General features: G+C 37.3%; 2 protein-coding genes across 10 annotated transcripts in view; one reads left to right on the top strand and one right to left on the bottom strand.

Moving 5' to 3' along the window:
• The window catches only part of cntn3a.1 (contactin 3a, tandem duplicate 1), a 73,442-nt gene extending 55,041 nt beyond the window's left edge, over positions 1 to 18,401 (top strand). For both annotated transcript variants that reach the window (XM_039652946.2, XM_039652945.2), the window contains exons 12-23: positions 5,171 to 5,298; positions 7,534 to 7,709; positions 7,868 to 7,985; positions 8,934 to 9,092; positions 10,553 to 10,702; positions 12,135 to 12,205; positions 12,550 to 12,784; positions 13,980 to 14,095; positions 14,355 to 14,541; positions 15,573 to 15,685; positions 15,927 to 16,095; positions 17,329 to 18,401. In XM_039652946.2, the coding sequence (XP_039508880.2) occupies positions 5,171 to 5,298; positions 7,534 to 7,709; positions 7,868 to 7,985; positions 8,934 to 9,092; positions 10,553 to 10,702; positions 12,135 to 12,205; positions 12,550 to 12,784; positions 13,980 to 14,095; positions 14,355 to 14,541; positions 15,573 to 15,685; positions 15,927 to 16,095; positions 17,329 to 17,420 (1,714 nt within the window). In that variant the 3' untranslated portion in view covers positions 17,421 to 18,401. The remainder of the gene's footprint in view (positions 1 to 5,170; positions 5,299 to 7,533; positions 7,710 to 7,867; positions 7,986 to 8,933; positions 9,093 to 10,552; positions 10,703 to 12,134; positions 12,206 to 12,549; positions 12,785 to 13,979; positions 14,096 to 14,354; positions 14,542 to 15,572; positions 15,686 to 15,926; positions 16,096 to 17,328) is intronic.
• Positions 18,402 to 20,296: 1,895 nt separating this feature from the next.
• The window catches only part of LOC120463369 (band 4.1-like protein 1), a 75,944-nt gene continuing 73,643 nt past the window's right edge, over positions 20,297 to 22,597 (bottom strand). For all 8 annotated transcript variants that reach the window (XM_089124453.1, XM_039652412.2, XM_089124454.1 and 5 more), the window contains one exon: positions 20,297 to 22,297. In XM_089124453.1, coding sequence (XP_088980579.1) covers positions 22,292 to 22,297 — 6 coding nt within the window. In that variant the 3' untranslated portion in view covers positions 20,297 to 22,291. The remainder of the gene's footprint in view (positions 22,298 to 22,597) is intronic.

Below are 22,597 nucleotides of genomic sequence, written 5' to 3'. Positions count from 1 at the left end.
AAAACCAGCTACGGCCGATTGTATATGCTCATATAAACGGCAAAAGTTCATGGGGCACTAACCTTGTTTTAAGATAAATGCCTTTTATTTGCGATGTCTTGGATAAGTACTTCATTACCCACAATCCTGAACAATCCAACAATCCCACAGTAATTCATCTAATTGGTGGAAGTCGTGTAACGGGTCTGAAACCCCGCGAAGGCACGTGAAGACTGAAGATCACGTAATGACGTAGGGCTAAGTTCATTGGTCGCACCTCAGAGACGCCCCCGCGGCATTGGATGAGCAGTTGCCTCAGCACAGCCTATGAGCGAGCCAGTGGAGCTGCAAATGCGTTTGCTTCAGTAAATCGAGGAAAAGGAGTTTCCCTGCACATTCACTATATAAAATTCACTGGAGGAAAAAATTCACGTGGCCATCATCAGATTTGGAAGTCACTCAAAAGGCTCTTTCTATTCCAAAAAAATTCTATTCCATTTTTTTTGTTTATTATAACTAAATAAAACCCTAAATCAGGGTTGTGGCGAGCAGGACAAGGCCTCGATGATCTGATAATCCCTCCTTTGGGTGTTAAACACAATTTACTTAATACAGACAACTTCATTATAAAGAAAAACAACTAATAATATATATATATATATATATATATATATATTAGGGGTGTAACGGTACACAAAAATCACGGTTCGGTACGTACCTCGGTTTTAAAGTCACGGTTCGGTACGTTTTCGATACAGCAAAAAGAAAGAAATGCCAGAGAAATTTCCCATTTGTTAAAAGAAAAAACATTTTTAAATAAGTGTGAGTTTTCCTAGATCTTGAAACTTTCAGGTATATAAATAGGGGTCATCTTTGAAGGATGAACAAATAATGTTTTGGTCATCACATTAAAAATAACATTTAAATATTTATTTATATAATATTTGAATTTTGAAGTGCTGGAAAAAGATGTGTGAAGTACTTGAAAGCATTTCACCATTCCAGCCAAACTGGTTCCAGTTAGTGTTACTATATTAAATCCATGGTGAATGTTGCTGGTCTGTGGACGTAAAGTACAAGTTCATTCACGGCACAATGTTTCTCCTGGTTTCCACAACAGCGCTGTTTGATCTAATAGAGATCTACGGTTAATAACAGAGAAATGTGAATGCCATTCACTAGATCTCGCAGCGATGTTATTACCTCAGTGGAGAATTCAAATCTTTTCTTTACCGGATCTCTTAGCGCGGTGTGGTAACAGTGTTGCTTGATCGAGATCGGCTCGCGCTGCACAGATGTTGCTGGTCCGAACTGATAAACGATCCGTGAAGCACATAACGAGGAGCGCAGTTTCGTTCTGCTTTCATTATGCTTGTGATTTGATGTTGCGCAACGTTGTGTTGGCCGCGTCAGCACGAATTTTGCCGGCAGGAAAAATGGTCCAAGCAATCGTTCGGTTTGTATGCGTACCGAACCGGAAGCCTCGAACCGAAACGGTTCAATACGAATACATGTACCGTTACACCCCTACACTGAAAAAAAAAAGTCTGTTGGATTTACATTATTTGATAGTGTACATCGGTCCCACATGAATCAATTAAGTTACACAAACATAATTTATTCATGTATCTTCAATGTCATGGAATTAAGTCATTTTAAGTTATCCAATTAAGTAGTCTCAAAGTGATGCTAAAAGGCTCCCTGATTGGCTGTTTCAGGTATTCAAATTCATATAGTCATTTATTCAATTAAGATTGAATATGTTTGTCACACATCTCAATATCTAGTCTATAGCCTGCAGATAGCAATCAATAGTACTTGGTGGCATACTGAATGCTAAGGTATACATACACCATCAGCAAGAAGCAGTTGCTATAGACATAGTTGAATCGGTCCACAGCCTAACCAAATCATCCACTCTTCTCCACAATGGTAACTGTAATTTAAATGGTTCTAATAATTCCAATGTAATTGAACATTAAACACAATTACACACTAACCTTTTCTTATTTTCTCAAAAACGTATAAAATAACACTTCATTTCAACATTTATTCTCTCGTAATTCAGACATATGCAAAGCATGCTGGTAATTAACATGCACCGCCCAATTTCAGTTAATGCAACACAAATCATTCATGTTATCCAACACAAATGGATTAAGTAAACTTAAATTGTACATATATTTAAGCAGATTGGACACAATCAAATTAAGTTTGGACAAAATGTAAAGCAAGTATGTTGCTTAAGCTAATTTTAATTAAGCGATTTGAACAAGCAGCACAAATCATTTTTTTCAGTGTAATATATATATATATATATATATATATGACCATAACCTATGACAAAAATGCTATGTGAAAAAAAAAAATGTTTTGCTGAGTTATCCACTAACTAGATTAGCAGCAAAACTTAGCCTAGAAAAATCACAAGTGCAGAATAATTGTATAAAATCTAAACCTTTAGTGAAAAAAAAAAAAACATTCCTTTGTGGGGAACAAAAAAAGAGACAATAACTGTAGCACTAAATCTGGTAAAACGTTAGACATTGCTCTTTGTATTGTTGTAAAATACATTCATGAAAAACAACGTAAAAATCAGCGAGATAGCAAAATGGTCATTTTATGCGAACCATAGACCTTTATCTACGGATCAGTTATAATAATATTAACATTGAATCAACTTGGAAAAGGTTCATCGTGTTGACTGTCGTAACCGAACGCGACGCTGTTTGAACACCGAATGGAGAATGACTGACAGCCGCAGGGGAGGGAAAAGCTTATGTCAACTTGAATTTAATTACTTTAATATACATTTCTATCTCACATTATACTATAGTATGGCTTAATATAGTACACGATTAACGTTGGTCACCTATTTTGGTCTTAAAATGGCGAATTTCGCCGAAAGGTGAGTGATTTTGGTGTTTGCGGCATATCGATAGCGGTTCCCTGATGCCCGCAAATTAGTTCAAAGTCACGTAATCAAAAGCGCACATGTGAGACAGAAGATAATGTTACGCGGCAGGGTAGAGCGGCGAGGGAGAGAGACCTGCCTCATGAAGCGCATGTAAGATAGGGAGCATCATTATTGGCCTGTTTCTCCAAGATGTAGGTGTCTTTGTTTCCACAGTATTTTAAATTTTGATATTTTTAGGTCAAACCGTTCTGGTCTGTCAGTCATATAATGGAGGTATATGGGGTCAATCACCAGTAAACCAATCACCAATCAACCAATCATCAGTAAACAATCCTCGTGATGTAATCAGACCAACTAATCGATAATGACATTCGTTGACAACGATTTTTATAATCGATTATAATCGATTTTATCGATTAGCTGTTGTAGCCCTATAGTCGCAAGTTCCATTGTTATCAGCATAGTTCAACGAGTCGGTGTTTCCCGAAACAATCGTTCCAACGAACATTCGCAAGCAGCATCGCAAAGTTGTGTGGATTGAAAGACAGCTCTCGAGCTTAGAGGCATAGTTTATACATTGCATGACATTTGGATGTAATAAATCCTTATCTTGAGCAAAACAAGCAAGCTGACATTCAGTACAACGGGTTCCTTTTATTTAGAATTCACACAAATGTAATTTACGTCTTTTCGTTTTTCAAAAGATTTGAAGAGTGTGCATGTGCGAACGTGCTTTACTATGTAAGAACGATAATAAAATAATAATTTTATTCATTTTAGTCTGGTAATAAAACAATTTGAAATAGTCCTCCGATAGCATGTCTGTAATTTATATTAAAAAATCTAGCATTAATTGGATCCCAAACAGTTTCATTAAAAGTAGTTATTACTCCACCACGTGCGAAACCACATGGTTGAACAATACTTTGCGACAGTGGGTTTCAGGAAACAGTTGTGAATAGCTAGTTGATTTCTCCAACGATGCATCGTACTATGGTAGTGAAGCAGCAAGCTAGTAATATGGGAAACGCACCCCTGATTGGTTGACTCCACGAAGCATTTTGTTTCAAACACCGTTTTTAAATGTGTGTTGCGCTGCGGTAAGAGTTGTTTGCTATTCCAATCCAAAATTCAGTTTAAAATAAGCCGAATGGAAACGCGGCTATAGTCATCAAATCAGGGTTGGGCATCAAGACCTGCAGTCAAATGCGGTTTATTACTGTTTCTTTTAACAATAAAAGTTCCACATTTTCATCTGCTTGATGGAGGAGTAATTTTGCCCTCAGCTAGAGTAAAACCTTCGTAGATAATACATGAAATGACATTCCTGCTGAAAGCTCTCTCATGTCAACATGATTCCAACTCGAAAAATTCTACTTACTGAACTCTTGGCATGGCAAACATTGGCATGCTCATAAAAAAGGTCTGTTTGCCTCGGTGGTGGGAGTAGATTTGTCTTGTTCGGCTGTGAAGACCACTGCATAGTGAAAGGTCAAGGTGTAAATGAAGCACATCCCGTCCTAAGTCTCTTCGCTATTTTTCATTGCTTTGGCCTCTACACTACTATGAATAAAAGCTCATTTTCACTTTTTCTTCTGCACTTAGCAGATCATAGTGTAGGTTTTCTTAAGCTTAAATTTGTATTTTGGGTGGCAGAATCAGTTTGTTTTTCAATGTCATGATTCTGGTGCTTTTTCAAGCTTGGTTGTTCCAGTCAAAAAAGTAGTTCACCTTTTGTGTTTCACAGAATAAAGGAAGTAAAATAATAGAGGTTTGGAATGACATGAAGGTGATTCAATAGTGACAGATTCACCAGAACAATGTTGTTATGTGATGTGAAAAGCCTTGTCAGTGAAAGTAGCTGAATAAACTACTGAAGAATCCTCTGAGGAAAGAGCTTGAAAGTGTATATATCAGAGCTATTTTAGCAGAGCAAATGTGTTTGACTTTTTTTCAATGTTTAATTTCACATAATTGTTAAAACACAAATACCCAATAATGTGAGATACAGTAGTAAAATATACAGTACATACATATTATTTTATAATATAATGTACATTTATAATACAAATTATAAGTAAAATTACCTAAAATGGGATTTTAAAATTGGAAATGTCCTGTATAATTATTTAATGATGTCTTATCATTTACGTCCTATAGCCTATTGATCTCTGTGTCCAGACTGAAGTTCATTGATCTTCAGTCTAATATAATAACCATTTTTATGTGTATGAATGAGTTGTAAGGCTTTCATCATGTCACTTTGTTGTCTAGAGTCTCCGTGCTGGATAATGGCAGTCTCCGGATATCCAACATCACCAAACTAGACGCAGGTCTTTACACTTGTGTGGCGAGAAACCAGTTTGGAGTGGCAAGCAGTGCAGGCACACTAGTGGTGAAAGGTATGCTGGGATATTTAAAGGGATAGTTCACTTTGAAATTAATTTTTGGTATGTTTTAGCTTACCTGAAGGGCATCCAAGATGTAGGTGTCTTTGTTTCCGCAGTAATTTCAATTTTGATATTTTTAGGTCAAATCCTTCATGTCTATCAGTCATATAATGGAGGTCTATGGTCACCACCTCAAAGAGCATGCACAGAGTAGTCCAAATTAAACATGATTTAATGACTCGTAAATTTAAGTACACATTGATGGCCCAAGACACGAAACAAGCAGTTTGTGAGAGAAAACGAACAGTATTTATATCGCTTTTACCTTTTGTAACCACAGCCACATTCAAGTGATCTTGAACAAGTGATCTTTATTACAATCTTAATTATTTTAGATTGTAATAATATTTCACAACTGTTTTTACTGTATTCATGATCAAATTAATGTATTCTCTGTGAGCGTGTAAGAGACGCAAAAACATTTTTAAAAAAATCGTACCAACTTTTGGTAAGATTCTTACCTACATTTCAGCGGTAGTGTATAATATAATAAAAAGTTGAATTACATAATATTCTTTAGGACATAAAATAATGATTTAATACAGTCTTTGCCGCTATGAGAGTAAAGCGCAAGCTTCTTATCTTATCTCCACACTCTCTAGATGAACTGTGCTCGTGGTTAATGGGAAATTGATTTATTCGGCGAACATTAGAGATGCATGATATGTGTGGGAACAACTGTGCTGTGTTTCATTAGAGCTTAGATCCATCTAAAACAGCCTTTTTTGCAATTTTCTTCATTCTTCACCCATCTGACAAGACGACGTAACAATACCAGCATTCTATTAGAACAGCAGTTTGGTGGTCCCTCTTGTCTTTGAAATTGGTTTCTATAGAAACTCTCTGGTTTTTTCTCCCGCTCTCATTTTCACATGAAAGCCCAGATCCTGAATACATGTTCATTTGACATGTTAATTTGCTAACAGTTTAAGTAAAATTGCCCCAGCAAAATTCACGTGTTTGCCTTATTAAAAAGACATCTCTGCAAGAGGTTCACAGCAGAGTGCTTGATAAAGCATGAATAATTCAGCACGGGGGAATCCGGAGATTACTAATCGGTAATGATTCATCCCGTAAATTAAAGCTAAGCCAGCTGTTTTATTAATATGCAATATTGTTTTTTTTTTGTTTTTTTTTTTGTTGTTTTTTTGTTATCTTGACCGTATCATTGACACCCCTTAAATAAAACAAATACATCAGAGGAATACCAAACAGGTGTGATGATATAGCGAATACGATTTCCAAAGATAAGATAGATAGATAGATAGATAGATAGATAGATAGATAGATAGATAGATAGATAGATAGATAGATAGATAGATAGATAGATAGATAGATAGATAGATAGATAGATAGATTAGTTTCAATTTTTTTTTAGGTCAAACCGTTTGTTTCTTTCAGTCATATAATGGAGGTCTATGGTCACCACCTCAAAGAGCATGTACAGAGAAGTCCAAATTAAACATGATTTAATGACTCGTAAATGTGAGTACACATTGATGGCCTAAGACACGAAACGAGCGGTTTGTGTGAGAAAACGAAAAGTATTTATTTCGTTTTTACCTCTTGTAACCACAGCCACGTTCAACTGATCTTGAACAAGAGGTAAAAATGATATAAATACTGTTCGCTTTCTCACACAAACTGCTCATTTCGAGTCTTAGACAATCTTTACTTACATTTAAGAGTCATTAAATCATGTTTAATTTGGACTTTGTGCATGCTCTTTGAGGTGGTGACCATAGACCCCCATTATATCTAGATTTAATATTATAGATAGATAGATAGACAAACAGACAGACAGACAGAAAGACAGACAGACAGACAGTCAGACTCTTTAAAATAATATATATATATTCTGAAAGGTTAGGTTTATTGGAGATTTTTTTAGGGGGACATTAAGAACCGTTGATGATATGAGGAGTCATTTATTTCAGAAGATGGAAATCTAACAGCATAGTGACATCTAGTGGTGGCAGAAGTGTGCTGATCACCGCCTTCCTCACCTAAAAAGAACTGGCTAGACTAATGTTTTACATGTGTGACATCTTCAGCTACTAGCACATTTTTAAGAGACTGGTCATAATATACTGTAATACAACAACTGCTGTTTTGTGCACCAAGCTGATGACTAGTAATGTACAGTTATAAATGTGTCAGCTGATGACCATCTGGTTGTTATTTCAGACCCAACCATCATCACTTCTAAAGCCACCCAGCTGGACGTTACAGTCGGAGAGAGTGTTGTTATCCCGTGCCAGGTGTCACGTGACCCCTCCCTGGACGTGAGATTCACCTGGTTTTTCAATGAGCAGTTGATCAATTTCGGAAGCCATGGGGGATATTTCGAAAAAGTTGGTGGGGTGCGTGTCGTTCTTTTAGCATGATGTCATTTTACTTTCTGATATGCATGCTTGTCGAATTTTTGAAGACACTGAAAAATCTGAATCTAACGTTGGAAGACCATAAGTTTTGTCTTTCATGAAACTGTATATGTATATGGTTGTGTGTTTGCTTATAGACATCTGCTGGTGACATTATGATCCGTAACATTCAGCTAAGGCATGCAGGAAGGTACACATGTGCTGTACAGACTAAAGTGGACAGTGCGTCTATAGCAACAGATGTTGTGGTACGAGGTAATGTTTTTCCAAACTAAATTTCATACACAAAACTTCACTTTTCAAAAACTTTTGCTGATAATTTACTCACCCCCCATGTAATCCAAGATGTCCATGTCCTTCTTTCTTCAGTCGAAAAGAAATTAAGGTTTTTGATGGAAACATTCCAGGATTTCTCTCCATATGCACTTCAGTGGGAACCAAACGGTTCAAGGTCCAAAAGACATTTTCAGTACAAACTGCAAACTGTTCAAAGGGCTTTAAACGATTCCAGACGATGAATAAGGGTCTTATCAAGTGAAACGATCGCTCAAAAAAAAAAAAACAAAGTTGAAGTTTTATAAGCTCAAATGCTCGCCGTTCTGTTCTGTGACTCTCCTGTTCGAACTCGTTCTTCAAAATGAACGAATATTTATCCGAGTCATTTGATTCATTCAACGAACGAAATGAACGAATTGACTCGGAAAAAGATTTATTCATTTTGATAAACGAATTCGAACAGGAGAGTCACGAATGCGCATCACACAGAACAGAGCAAGGCGACCATTTGAGCTTATAAAACTTAAACTTAAACTTTTTTTTTTTTTTAAATGAGTTTTTTTTTTTAATTGTTTTTTTAAACGATCGTTTTTTAAACGATCGTTTCACTTGATAAGATCTTTATTCATTGTCTGGAATTGTTTAAAGCCCTTTGAACAGTTTGCAGTTTGCACTGAAAGTGTCTTTTGGACCTTGAACCGTTTGGTTCCCATTGAAGGCCATTATATGGAGAAAAATCCTGGAATGTTTCCATCAAAAACCTTAATTTCTTTTCAACTGAAGAAAGAAAGACATGGACATCTCAGATGACATGGGGGTGAGTAAATTATCAGCAAAAGTTTTTTTGTTTTTTTTTTTAATTAAACTACTCCTAAAGACACTTTGTATAAACTATGACCAAAAGTTTCAAAATCATTTCCTTTACAGGTCCCCCTGACCCACCGCTGGACATCAAAGTTGATGAAGTGACGGAGACAACATCCTTTATGTCCTGGAGTCCAGGCCCTGATAACCGCAGTCCAGTCTTTGCTTACAACATTCAGATCCGAAGCCCCTTCTCTCTCGGATGGCAGGCGGCCAAAACAGGTGTGCAGGAATTGTTCGTTTTGAGTATATGCAGTTCATCATAATGATGTGCGAGTGTCTTATAGTCACCACTCATGTTTGATTAGTTTGGCTTGAGCCCTTTAAATTCTTTTCAGTCATCTGTCTTGTCATAAACACATTCTTGTTACTCAGTGTTTATGATTAAACTAAATAGCCTATCTATTAGCACATGCTCAGTGTGTTTTCAGACATTCTGACCACAATGTGAACATATTTTCTGCTCATTTCTTCTGTGCTTTCTGTACAGCCTCTTTTTTATATTGCCTTTAAATATATGATTGAAGTGTACTGACATTTACAGTCAACTAAACGAGTATACAGCATGTCATGTATTTAACCCTCCTATTATCCTTGGGGTCAATTTGACCCCATTCAATGTTTAACGTCTGTAAAAACATAATTTTATTTTTATTTTTTGCTTCAAATTTAATGACTTGTCCTAATTTAATGGGGACAACTCTGAAAACATAAAATTTACCTGCTAATATTTTTTCAAAGTCCTGTACAAATTTTGTAGCATCGGTGTTCCTTGGGGTCAATTTGACCCCAGGCTCTTTTAGTTGTATAATAAAACAGAAGAAATATTGAAATTTCACACACATTTGTTTTGGTTGTTATATTGAGGTCATTATAACATGTTATAATTTGAATTTATAATGTTCATTGTAATTTTACATATTCAATATCATTTTCAAAAAACGTCCCTCTGTTTTAGGGCTCTAACCAAACATAACCATATCTGTAGTATTGCGAGAACTACTAGTAGTTCACATGACATGTGACATAATTCTCAAGATAACTAATAATTCTTCCCTGTGTATTTGGGAGGGGAAAACATCATTTTTGTGAGAACTTGGATGTTTCCCGTGCCATGGGGGAGGAGAAAACATAATTTTTGTGAGATTGACCCCAAACATAACTTGTGTTTTTATCCTTGATAAAATAAATAGTTTTTCTTTCCAAATTTTATAGATTACAAAAATCTATACTTAGAAATATTATAAAACAAAATAAAACACCAGATGTATTTATACTTTTCCAATTTTAGGTCAAATCAGTAAGATTTTATGTTGATTTGTAAATTTGTCCATAGTCGTACAATGGGTATTCTGGATGTGTAAGGGGTTAGGTGGGGTTAGGTGGGGTTAGGTGGGGTGGGGAGGGGGGTGGTGGGTGGATGTCAACTTAAAACGTTACTTAAGTAGTCAACAAAGACATAAATTAACTAAGACAAAACTTTGTAAAAAAAAATACACATATTGTGGAGGTTTAAATTACTGGGGTCAAATTGACCCCAGAGGGTAAAAAGTGTTATCAGATTTGAGGGTAACAGGAGGGTTAAGTATTTTTGTAATTACACACTTGCTCACTCAGTATCCAAGTGATTATTTTGTTTCATATTTCTTGAAATATCTTAATATCACCTTGTCTTTTCTCAGTGCCAGAGTCTCTGGGAGGGCAACAGCTGACATCCCGTGTGGTTGAATTGAGTCCGTGGGTTGAATATGAGTTCAGAGTGCTGGCCACCAATGCCATAGGCACCGGGGAACCTAGCAAACCCTCACAAAAAATCAGGACCAAGGACACATGTACGTAAATATGTAGTTACTTGTTTACTCCCAGGCTTTTATCATACATTAAGACATGTCACCTTAAGGCCTCGATTTATGAGCTAGTGTGAAATCATTTTTCGAAAAAATGTTTGTTTGGAGTTTGTTTCTGTATTTCAAAATGGCTTGCCAAGCACACTTCCAGAAAAGTTGGTTAACACCCTTGGTTCGTGGCGATTGTGTCATAGATAGGTGTGGCTCTTAGGCTAGCCTTCATTGATGTGAATATCCTCTCTGGTTAATTTCTTCTGCTCAGCCCGTCGAGGTCATACGCTCGTGACTAAACGAGACAGAGCAAATACTTTTTTCATTTTAGCGACATTTTATATACAAAAAAAAAACACTACAGTATCTGTGAAAAGAGATAGTAGTAACATTTCCGCAGATATACTGTAACTGAAAAAAAAAACACTTAGCGCCGCCTTCTGACGAAAAAGCCTTCAAAAGTTTTGGTGAAGTTTACAGGTTTGCTGTAATAGTGCAAGGCACTTCTATAACATCTGATAATGCCTGGTTAAGATTACACGATTTTAGCCCAATTTTGGCACGATCCGTTTGCCGTTGGGTGTCGTGGGGATTTGTAAACGACAACGGGCGTCGGGACGCAAGATTCGATCGTATCATCTAGTATAGTGTGTCATAGTGGGCGACAACTTACGTCACGTCTGCGCTGCTTCACGACATCGCGACAAAAGACTAGCATGTTTTATTTTTTTTTTAACGGTCATCCACAACGGTTCCATCACATGTATGAGGTTGACCAATAGGAGCACAGAAGCTCTGTACACAACTTTCAAAAATGGCGAAACGAAAAAGAGACGATGGTGCTAGCGTTAAAACTAAAAGTAAAAATATTTAAGAAAACAATATTTTACCTCCTCAAGTTCTCTTTGTAGGATTGACCGCCCATACTGTCCTCTTCGAGCAATCCAGGAACGCGTCCATTGTCGGGTTTTCTTTCTTTTTTTTACTTTTTTCTGAACACAGGACAGCCCATACAACACTCACCGCTTCATCCATTGTTTGTTTACGTTCGTTTCCGGAAGTCACTCACTACTAGTTTCGCCTTCTCGATGACATCACGCGCATGCGATGACCAGTCAGGAAGCAATGTGTAGTCTGACACGTCTTGTCCACGACACGACAAGATTTTAGGAGTTAAAATCACGTAATCTGACACAGTGATCGTAACAGCCAAAAAAATGTGTAATCTGAACCAGACGGAAAAACTCTTCCAACCATACTATATATTAAACCTTTTTATTCAAAACCAAGTTGAAGAAAGGGACCAAGCAGTAGCCAGGAAAGTGTCTCTGTGGCATCATGCTAAACAGACGGAGTGCTGTCTGCACTTCTGGTGTTTCTCATCTTGTAAAACTGGCGTAAAAAGTATTTCTTTTTTTTCTTACAGTGCCAAGGACGACCCCAGCCAGAGTCAGCGGAGGAGGTGGCAGTCGCTCTGAGCTTGTCATCACTTGGGAGGTAACAAAACAAGTTCTGGCTCACACATTTAAGTGCACAAAAGTAGATGTGAAGATACTGGCCTGTATCTAAAACACCCATCATGCTGTCAGCTTGCTTGGTCTGTAATTTAACTTTTTTTTTTTTCAAAAGGCAGACACTCTTCAGTGAGGCAGACAAAATGTTTAAGGATTTTAGCCATTATATGTTTCAAAATGTGAAAAGCGAAAAAATATGTTCAAGGACCGTGAAAGGGATTTTCTATAGTCCGTTTCTACTGAGACGAAGCCTCTGGTATTACACTGCTGTGATATAATGATGCATCTCTCTTTCACTCACTCTTTCGGGTCGTTGTGTCTCTCCAGCCAGTCCCAGAAGAGCTGCAGTGCGGTCCAGGTTTCGGCTACGTGGTTGCTTTCCGCCCTCTCGGTGGTCAAAGCTGGATGCAGGCGGCCGTGACGTCTCCTGATGCATCTCGATACATCTTCAAAAACGAGAGCATCCCTCCATTCTCTCCATTTCATGTGAAAGTGGGAGTTTACAACAACAAAGGAGAAGGTCCTTTTGGACCCGTGACCACTATCTACTCAGCAGAAGAGGGTAAAACCAACTTACCAACCTCCATTTATAGCATTAACTCATTAAGTGAAGATGCAATGTGTAGTTTTCTCAATGATACAACTTTTTTTTTTTTAATCAAGCTTAATATGCAGAGTATTTAAAAGAAGTCTCGGTTACACTTTATTTGGTAACCCTTTATTTAAAGATGTCTATGTCACAGTGTAATTATACATTTAATAACTGAGTAATGATAATTAACTACATGTAGGCTACTATAGGATAAGGATAGGATTAGGTTTGTTTTAGGGTTAGTTCAATGTAATTACGTGCAATCTATGGTAATTAGTACTATATTAATCACATGTAACATGTAACAAAGTGTTAAATTCTGTAGTGCTTACCAAAGCTGCAAAATGGAAAAATGCTGCAAAATGCAACCGTCAAAACAATAATTTTTTGAAATGTTATTTCAAGTTTTATATTGGAATAGATTTTAAAATGTAATTTATTCCTGTGCTCAAAGCTGAATTTTCAGCATCATTACACCAGTATTCAGTGTCACATGATCCAGAAATCATTCTAATATGATGATATGATGACACATAGTTGCTACTTCATATTATTGTAGAAACCCATGATAAACAGCCCGTTCTCATCTCAAGGCGTCATATACTGACGCTTTTGCCAATGCGTATACATCCAACGTACAAGGCACCCTTTAGTGTCACTATGGGACGCAGATATATATGGGCCAGAAGGCGCCTCCTAGTGGTCTAACCCTGACCCTACCCCAGACCTAAACCTACCCATAACCGAAGCGCGTTATAAGGGTGCCATGTGCGTTGGATGTATACTCATTGTCAAAATCGTCACTATATGACGCACTAGGATGAGAATGCGTACTACCATTCAAAAATGTAGGGTAAGTAGCTACAATTAAAAAAAAAATAAAAATAATACTTTGATTCAGCAAGGATGCATTCAATTGATGAAAAGTGACAGTAAAGACATTTATAATATTAACAAATATATATATAGTGGCAGTGGACAAGAAAATACCTTTAAGTACAAACGGGTATATGAAATGCTCAATCTCATTATGCTCAACATTATATACTGTAGCTGCAGTGTTGTTTTGTGTTTAGGAAAATTGAACGTACTGAGCATTAGCTGGTGCATCATTGCTCTAATTATGAGCCTAAAGACATTACAGTAATGATTATTCTGACCATAGAGCCGAGTCGCGCCCCCAGTCGCATCCGTGCCAAGAGCCTGTCAGCCTCAGAAGTGGAGGTCAGCTGGAAGCCTTTACCCTGGAGCACCAGTAGGACACGCATAATGGGCTATGAGGTGAGGAAGGCCAATTACTAGTACATATAACAGTTCTCACAGTATTCTTAATGTTCTAAATACAGTAACTCCCTATAAACAATTCTATTTAGAATGATTAAGTCATATTTTTGGGAATTTAGGTAAGATCTTTGGTTTAGGGAAGTGAGATTTTTACATTATTAGAAATATAATATTAATGGGCTTAGACGGACACCACAGCTGAATTAAAGACACTTTGTGATGCTGATCATGACTTCTAGTTGACTGTAAATTTCAGCTGAGGTACTGGAGCACGAAGGACAGAGCAGACACGGCTAGTGTGATGAGGACTGTGGGAAACAGGACGTCTGCTGTCATTCGTGGACTGGACCCCAGCAGTACATACCACATCAAACTCAAAGCCTATAACAGTGCTGGTGTGGGACCTGATAGTGCCGTGGTGAATGTTACCACCAAGAGACCCCGTAAGTGTGACGTGAGCCTTGGCCATTGGGTTATTCTCTATAAACTTAAACTCACTTAAAAAAGAATTGTATTTTACCCTTTACTAGTATTTACCTCAGCACATGGAAAATCAACTTGTGATGATCTTTGATTCATCATGTGGTTTTCTCTTTACCATCAGTGTTATTATGGTGAATTTTAGTATATATGTTAAAGGTACAAAACAGATTTTGGTAATAGCAGTGTGGCCTTGCTAATTCAGCAGAAAGTGCTGTTGAATTTACCCGTTTATTTGTTTAAAATTATTTGTTTGTTTTTTTACATTTTTAATGTATTTTTACTTTATTTTTTCAACCCCAGATGCCAGTTTTCTTCTGTAAATTTTTTTACACTGCATATTTCAGGGATTGTTTAAATGTTATCATTAATTAAGTTAATGGGATAGTTTACTTAAAAATTTAAATTCTGTCATCATTCACCCACCCTCACATCGTTTCAAACCCATAAGACTTTCTTTTATCTCCACAACACAAATGAAGATGTTTTAATGAATCCCGAGAGATTTCTGTCCATCCATTGAAAGCCCATTCCCCCAAAAATGTCATACTTTAAAATGGTGTTATAAAATGAATCCATATGTATAGAGCGGTTTAATCCAAGTCCTGGCTTTTATTCATATTTAATCATTGATCTATGCACATACACAGAGCTCTTCAAATACTCAAACACACTTTAACCTTGGATGTCAAGCAAGTACGCTCAAGTTTCCATTTTCCATTTGATGATGTGTGCTAATCAATGCTTACATGTCAATAAAAGCAGTAAATTCATATGGATTACAATAATATATATATATATATATATATATATATATATATTGAATGAGTGTACGATCATAAACGATAACTGAATTTTACATTTTGAATATCCCTTTAAGGTTATAAGCAGCTTTCAAAAAAAAAAAAAAACGATTTCATACACAAGCATTTACACAGTAGTTTTAAACTGCTCTGAAATGTGACGTTCAGTACTTTGAATGTATTTTCTCCAGCGCCGAGCCAGTCTCCAGTGAAAGTCATGTGGAATACTACAGACTCCAAACTCATCCTCAAGTGGGATCATGTGAAGGCTCTGGAGAATGAGTCTGAAGTTATGGGCTATAAGGTATGAACTACATCTGATGTTTACATCACAACATTGTTGGATGCTTGATTCTGATTGGTTGACAGATTACAGCTCCATCCCAGATAGCAACTTATTTTCGGCCCAGATCCACATACGTGACAAGGGCCGTCCGTCACTATGTTGATGTCTGGGATATATAGTAACACACACCCTTAATTCAACAGTCTGCTAATTTTTTGCATATAAACTGAGTTGTAAAGCATCTGTTTTTGTTTTGAAGGTCATGTACAAGCAAAGCACACATAGTCGGCCCAGCGTGGTGGAGACTAACAGCACATCTCTCGAGCTCTCTCTGCCTGTGGATGAGGATTACATCATCCAGATTAAACCAGTCAGTGAAGGTGGCGAGGGAAGCAGCAGCAAACAGATTACCATCCCCAGGATAGCAGGTCTGAATTTATGGCCCGTGTGGCATTTATTATATTCTTTTAGTACGCTGGCCTTGTGCTTTAAACTCAAAAAAATTATATGTTCGCTTTAATTAATTTTATTTTGTCAGCAGGTTCCACATAACTGGATTACGTTAAACAAACATAATTTGTTCATGTAACTTCAACATCATGAAATGAAGTAATTTTAACCGACCCAATTTAAGTAGTCTCAACGTGAATTATTAATGGCATCCTGACATGATTCAGGTATTTTTTTATATTCAATAATCCACTAATATTTCATTTATTTAAATGATACATAATTAAATTGATAGGCTAGCATTAGCATCTTAAATTCTGAATTTTACATGCTCCTTCAACCAAAGCAATCAGTCGACAACCAAACAAAATGCTCCACTCTTCTCCACAATGGTAACCCACTGTAATTTAAATAATAATTCCAATGTAATTTTACAATAAACACAATTACACACCATCAAGTGTTCGCCTTTTCTAAATTAAAAAAAAAGATAAAATAACAGTTAATTTTAACATTTATTCTCTCTTAATTCAACCATATGCAAAGCATGCTGGGAACTAACAAGCACCACCCAGTTTCAGTTAATGCAACACAAATCAATCATGTAATCCAACACAAACGGATTAAGTAAACTTAAATTGTACATATATTTAAGCAGATTGAACACAATAAAATTAAGTTCGGGCAAAATGGCAGTTGGCTCGCACTATACTGCCACCATATGTGTTGTGTTTGTTTTTCGTGGCATTCACGCTGAAAACAAATACAGCCGCTCAGTCTTTTTGCCACTCACTGTGAGTAACTGCAGGCACTCCGGCCGACGGTGACGTCACGCGCATACCCTCTATATAATGAAAAGTATTATTCATAGGCATTATCTAGTTTAGACAGTGATAGATTTTGAAAAATAAAACTTGCTTAAACATCTGATCCTTCTGCTATTACGAAACATTGCATTATCTCTTTTAATATGATAAAAACACTAATTGTGACTATATATATTTGTAATTTACATTGGTGGAAAAAGCTTTAAAATGGACCTTGAGAGTACTTGAAACGTGCTTGAATTTGACCTTGTATGAACCCTGTTTATTATTTTCAGCCAATCATGTCAATCATGCATTTTTTTTATTAATTTTATAAAATAAAACAAGTGAAAAATACTTATCAGAAACTGTAAAATAGTTTATTAATTTTTTTTTCTTTTGCAGTTGCACATGCGATTGGATTTGCCCCGGAGCGGAAAGCTCTCCCCCTGCTCGTAACACTATTACTCTACTGTACGGTCAGGACTTTCTTATGACAGATGAACTGAACTCTACAGCGGAGAGAACAGAACTTTCCAGTGTGTTTTACAAACGAGACTCTCTTATGATGGAAAGTTTTCCTCTCGCTTTTTCAAAAGAGGAAGTTTGCTAACCTGGTTTTGATCACTGACACCAAAGCTGTCGAAGACTGCGCAGCAAGAGCGATCTCATTGTTTTTGGATAAATGTATCGACAGACCACGTGGTTTTCCAACCAGGAACTGGGTGTTTAAGGGCATAAAATGACATGCAGTTCACTCTTAAGGATTCGCTCACAAGAACATCTGTTCGGTCGAGTTGAATCCATATTCATCCATTAGACGGTTGGCAGTGGAGAACCACACAAATGCCTTTTTTTTCATTGGAACCTTGGGACTAATGAACTCTGAAGAGAATCCCTTCAGCCATACCTCACTGACACTCTCATTATAAGAACATCAACCCATTAAATCAGCTGTCCTCAAATCAGACAGAGTTTACAGTCCCCCAGTGTTGACATGCCCCCTGTCTGTTGAAGACGAAGCTAATGCTGCTGGCCTTACCTAAACAGTAAAAGAGCTCACTGGCTGTCTCGAGCTGGTTGTTCCTTCAGTCATGCACTGAGATCTTTGTTTTGCTAGTGTGTGTGTGTGTGTGTGTGTGCCTCTTTAATGAGAAACAGTGTGTAAAATATCCTCAGGACCAGAGCAGCCTTAAAAAGTTGTCTTGATTTCGTTTCTTGTTTAGTTTGTTCTTTTACAATTCCTTTATTTGATGACGATGTATAGGGGATAACATTTTGATTGTAAAAGACCAGCTTTTCATTTTCCGTCGGGGTGCTTTCTAAAGGTATAGCTGTGATCATTGAAATACCTAGGACATGATGCTTACTTTCCATTTTCAAGCTGTTTAGCATGAACTGGCTCTGTAGTGGCTTGAAAAAAGTATTTGAATGGACTGTCTGCTTTTAATAAATTAAGGAACACATAATGTTTTTAAGATTCATTGTTATATATTGTTATTGTCATCACTGTTATATTTTATATTGTTGCTCAGATGTCAGGCCCTTTTTTACATGTCCTTTCCCTCTCACATCACGTGAACACACGCACACACACATATGCGCGTGACATGCGCACTTCTGTGTGTAATGCAGTTTATAATGGTGATTAACTTACCTGTACAATAAGCTGTTGAAAACATGCGTTCACACGATCAATTTTGAGCATTCAGATGGTATAATCAAACATTTATTGTGGAGCGCTCTCCGAGTATGATTGCATTTGTCATTTTAACTGAAGCGGAGCGTAAAAGTGGGCTAGCTCTCAGCGACTAGTTGACGTCAAGCATTAAAGTCGACCAGTCTGTTCAACCCTTATAATGTGAATCTGCATCAATCACCAATTTAGCTGTTAGGTGACAATTTCGTTAAAGGTGGGGTATGTGATTTTCTTTTTTGACCATTTTTTCAAAATCACTTGAAATCCTATTCCTAACCAAATTACAGCCACTGAGTTGGAAGCGGTGAAATAAAAATAAAGCAATTTAATCATTTGTCGAACGGGCAGGAATCGAAAAACCCCAGCCAATCATTTCCAAGACCACCTAGAATCATTGGACTGTAAGTGCGTCAATCAAACGGTCGTACCATACCCCCTCCCCCCATCGCCCTCGCGCACGTGTCCCCTTCAGGCGCATACTCAAAGCTCGTGACCCAGTCACAAAGAGAGACAGAGTAAGTGCAATATCGTGCATCTGAGTTTTGGAGATGCACGATTGTGTGTTCATGTTCGTTGGAGGAAAGAAGGCAGGACCTTTTGAGCTATGTATTTTCAAAATCAAATCCAAAACCCTACCTTAAACTGTTCATTACACCTTGAAGGTACCATGTGTAAGAATTGAGGTTAAAATATCTCAAAAATGGGATACACGCATTAAAAGAATGAGAAGAAATAAGGTTGATGGTGTCATTAAAACAGGTTATAGTGCAGCAGAGATATTAACCTGAATTAGCATGCTAAATTACTAGCCTCGGCACGGCAGGTGAGTTGCAACTTACATTTTGGTAAGTTGTAGCAAACTGTATCTTTCAACAGTGTTCGTGTTCTTTTACCATTAGCTAGTAGATGATCGGTTCACATGTGCTAGAGATCTGTAGTGTAACATTTACAAGCGCCAAAACGGTATATTGTTTGAATTGCGTAATAAAATTGACAGAATCTGAGAGCTCTGATTTTTTTATATATCATAACTAACCTGCTCTGTCTAGTCTGTCGGTCTCCGTGTCCTTTTTCTGTGTGTGACAAAACCTTTGAATATGCGCGAGGGAGAGAGAGCAAAACAGCGCTTGCTCATGTTGTCTGAAGACGTGATTCTGGAGGTAGGCTATGCTGCCCTCATCTGGTATGGAATATGGGGTATGATTGGATTTTTTAATTTATTTTTTTGACACGTCACCTTTAAAAACTACTTATGCCAAGTTTTACCGGGTCAGTATCTTTATATCAGTGATATTATGATATTGACCCGGTAAAACTTATATCAGCATAGCATAACTTGCTGATACACAAGAAAACTATAAAGTGATGATTTGGAAAAAATTAACTGCTTTTTGATTTTTATGGGAACAATTATACGGTCACTTCTGGGTAAAATGAGCATTGTTGCTGTATGTAGGCTAATTACTGTAATAAGGCGACTACTGTACTTGAGTCATATTCCTGGTTTGGAGAGTGTTCTTCAGTTGACCACAAGATGGCACTGCAATAGAGGCAATGCAACATTTCTTGAACAAAAGGGGAAATACTTGTACTTAAACCGTTGGAGGATAATACAGAATCCTCAGTGTATCTGCTTTTTTATTGAACTCAGATGCACAAAATAGCAAACTTGACCACATGGATGGTTCTTGTTTATTTCGAACACTGTACAGCAAACACACAAAACCAAGCAGTAGAAAGAAGAGGATAGCGGTGTAAACAGAAGTGCCTGCAGGTGGAATCTCAGGGGGAATCAATGCTTAAAGTAGTTAGTTTAACTCGTTTTCGTCAAAGTTCAAATCCCCAATGCAACATTACAGCACAAACAAGGACGCTGCCTTGTAAAGAGACATAGGTTTAGCAGATGGGCTGGCCAAAGACCGCTGTGGTTGACTCGGAATCCGACTATCAACCTTTGCATGGCACTTCTTTTCTTTTTATTCAGGCACCTGTGTCCTCAGAAATCTGTAACTGTACAAGTTGGAAGAATGCAGTATACAAATTTCCCTTCTGATATCTGCAGGTTGTGTGAAGTGTTGTAATTTTCACATAGTGCACAGTCCTGAACAAATGCATTAGTTACACAACAACAAGCCTTGACCATGTTAGCAAATGTTATTAAGACTCTATCCTGGCCTTCTTTCATCCTAATATAAAGTATGCTATGTTTTTCATTTGGCAATACACACGATTCAAAGCTCATTCATCCATCCAACACTAGAACACATACACGTCCTGTCCAGGATTTCTACTGCTTTCACAGAGGAAATGTTTGTAAAGGGAATCATGGCTCAAGGGTCACGCTTCACTGAAAACCACAGGCTCATGACATTTACACATAAAAAGGTCTCATATCTAACAAATCAGAATCATTACGACAGTGTTTAAAAATCATTAGTTCGTTGGCACAGCATTGTGTGGGAAGAAACAGTTTAAAAAAAAATCACAGAAGTTTCATAAACGTATAGAGCAATAGGGAATTTGTTAAATATTGTCGTTTTGGAAAATAATACTTAATTGTTTTCTGCGATGCTTAAATGCACATGCACATTAAATAATTATGTAATTGTGTCTGCATGTACTGAGCTCAAATTAGGTTTGACTTCTTTGGACTTCATTTTTCACAGTTTAACAATATGTGTAGGAGATGAAATAGAGCATTCAACAAGCAAACGTGTTTATGTTTGTAGCGTGCATTTCAAAACTCTCATACTTGGGGATATTTTCAATCTAAAATCTAAAGTTTGATTACCTGAAAATTGTTTGTGATATCTATATTTAAGGGCTCCCAAGAAAAAAAAAACGCTGTAAAACAATACAGCAGTAATTAACAAGAAATTTTCAGGGGGGGATGTGCAAGTACACTATCTTCATATTATATCTAATATGGAAATATATATACTTTTCAGAGGACCATCAAAAGGTTTGGCAATCATACATTAATACAGTTTGTATCGTTTTCCTCTAAGGACACTGAACCAGAGTTTTTAGTTAGCTGGATGTATATGAAAATATTTGAAACCCTGCTTTGCCACATGCAGATGAGGTTCAGAAAAGCAACATAACGTTTGTTGATCAGAGAAGCACGACATACTGTGTGTACGCTATCTAGGCTTTTCCCTACAGTTCAGTGTTTGCAAAAAGTGTAATATGAGGCCTAGAAAAACTACTCAATAGACACTACTGTCACTCCACTAAGCTAAATCTTCAGCAATGTTCATCAAAAAGCCCCGTGCCTCATGCTTGATGTTAGCATCGGGCTGTCGATAGTGCGCTTGGTTAGTTTTCACATCCGTGAAGAAAAAGCAAGGGACTACAATGGCAGCTAAATCGTCCGATCGATGTGATGCTCTTCGGGTCTGTCCTTCCCAAATGGTCCGAGCGCCTCTTGAACGAGCATGTCCATGTCATCACACCGAATGTAGACACCAAATAGAAATTACATGAGAAGGAATCGGTTCTGACGTCAGGGAGGAGGCAGCATGTGTTTGTGTGCATGTGTAAATGTTAGTATCGTTTATGTAAGTGGAAGCAAGAAGCTTTAGCATAAGAGGTCTGTAGATGTTGGCGACCCACTGGCAGTCATTGAGGAACAGTTGCTTTTCGTTGAAGTCCTGAGAACTGAGGAGATCAGGACTAATGGAGGAAGAAACGAAACAAATAGCAGATCATTGTAATACAACCATTTGTTAAAGTGCATTTAGAAGATGGCAATAGTTGTAAAATGGAAAACAAGGTTTGCAATTGATTTTTGATAACTGCAGGGTTCGCGGTACAATGAAAGAGTGTGTTTGTCAGCGCCGTCCACCTAGAGTTAACATGACTGAACTGGTTTTGACATGTCATTACACCCTTGTCAAACTGCTATACACCAGCAGGCTCAATATGACAGATAAACGCTGAAGTGGAAACATAATATGCATTTTGGAAATGGAT

This window comes from Pimephales promelas, chromosome 20 (genome assembly GCF_988280905.1).
Source record: "Pimephales promelas chromosome 20, fPimPro1.hap1.1, whole genome shotgun sequence".
Taxonomy (NCBI): Eukaryota; Metazoa; Chordata; class Actinopteri; order Cypriniformes; family Leuciscidae; genus Pimephales; species Pimephales promelas.
The sequence above is the reverse complement of the archived record's forward strand: the minus strand, read 5'-3'. Positions and strand labels throughout refer to the sequence as shown.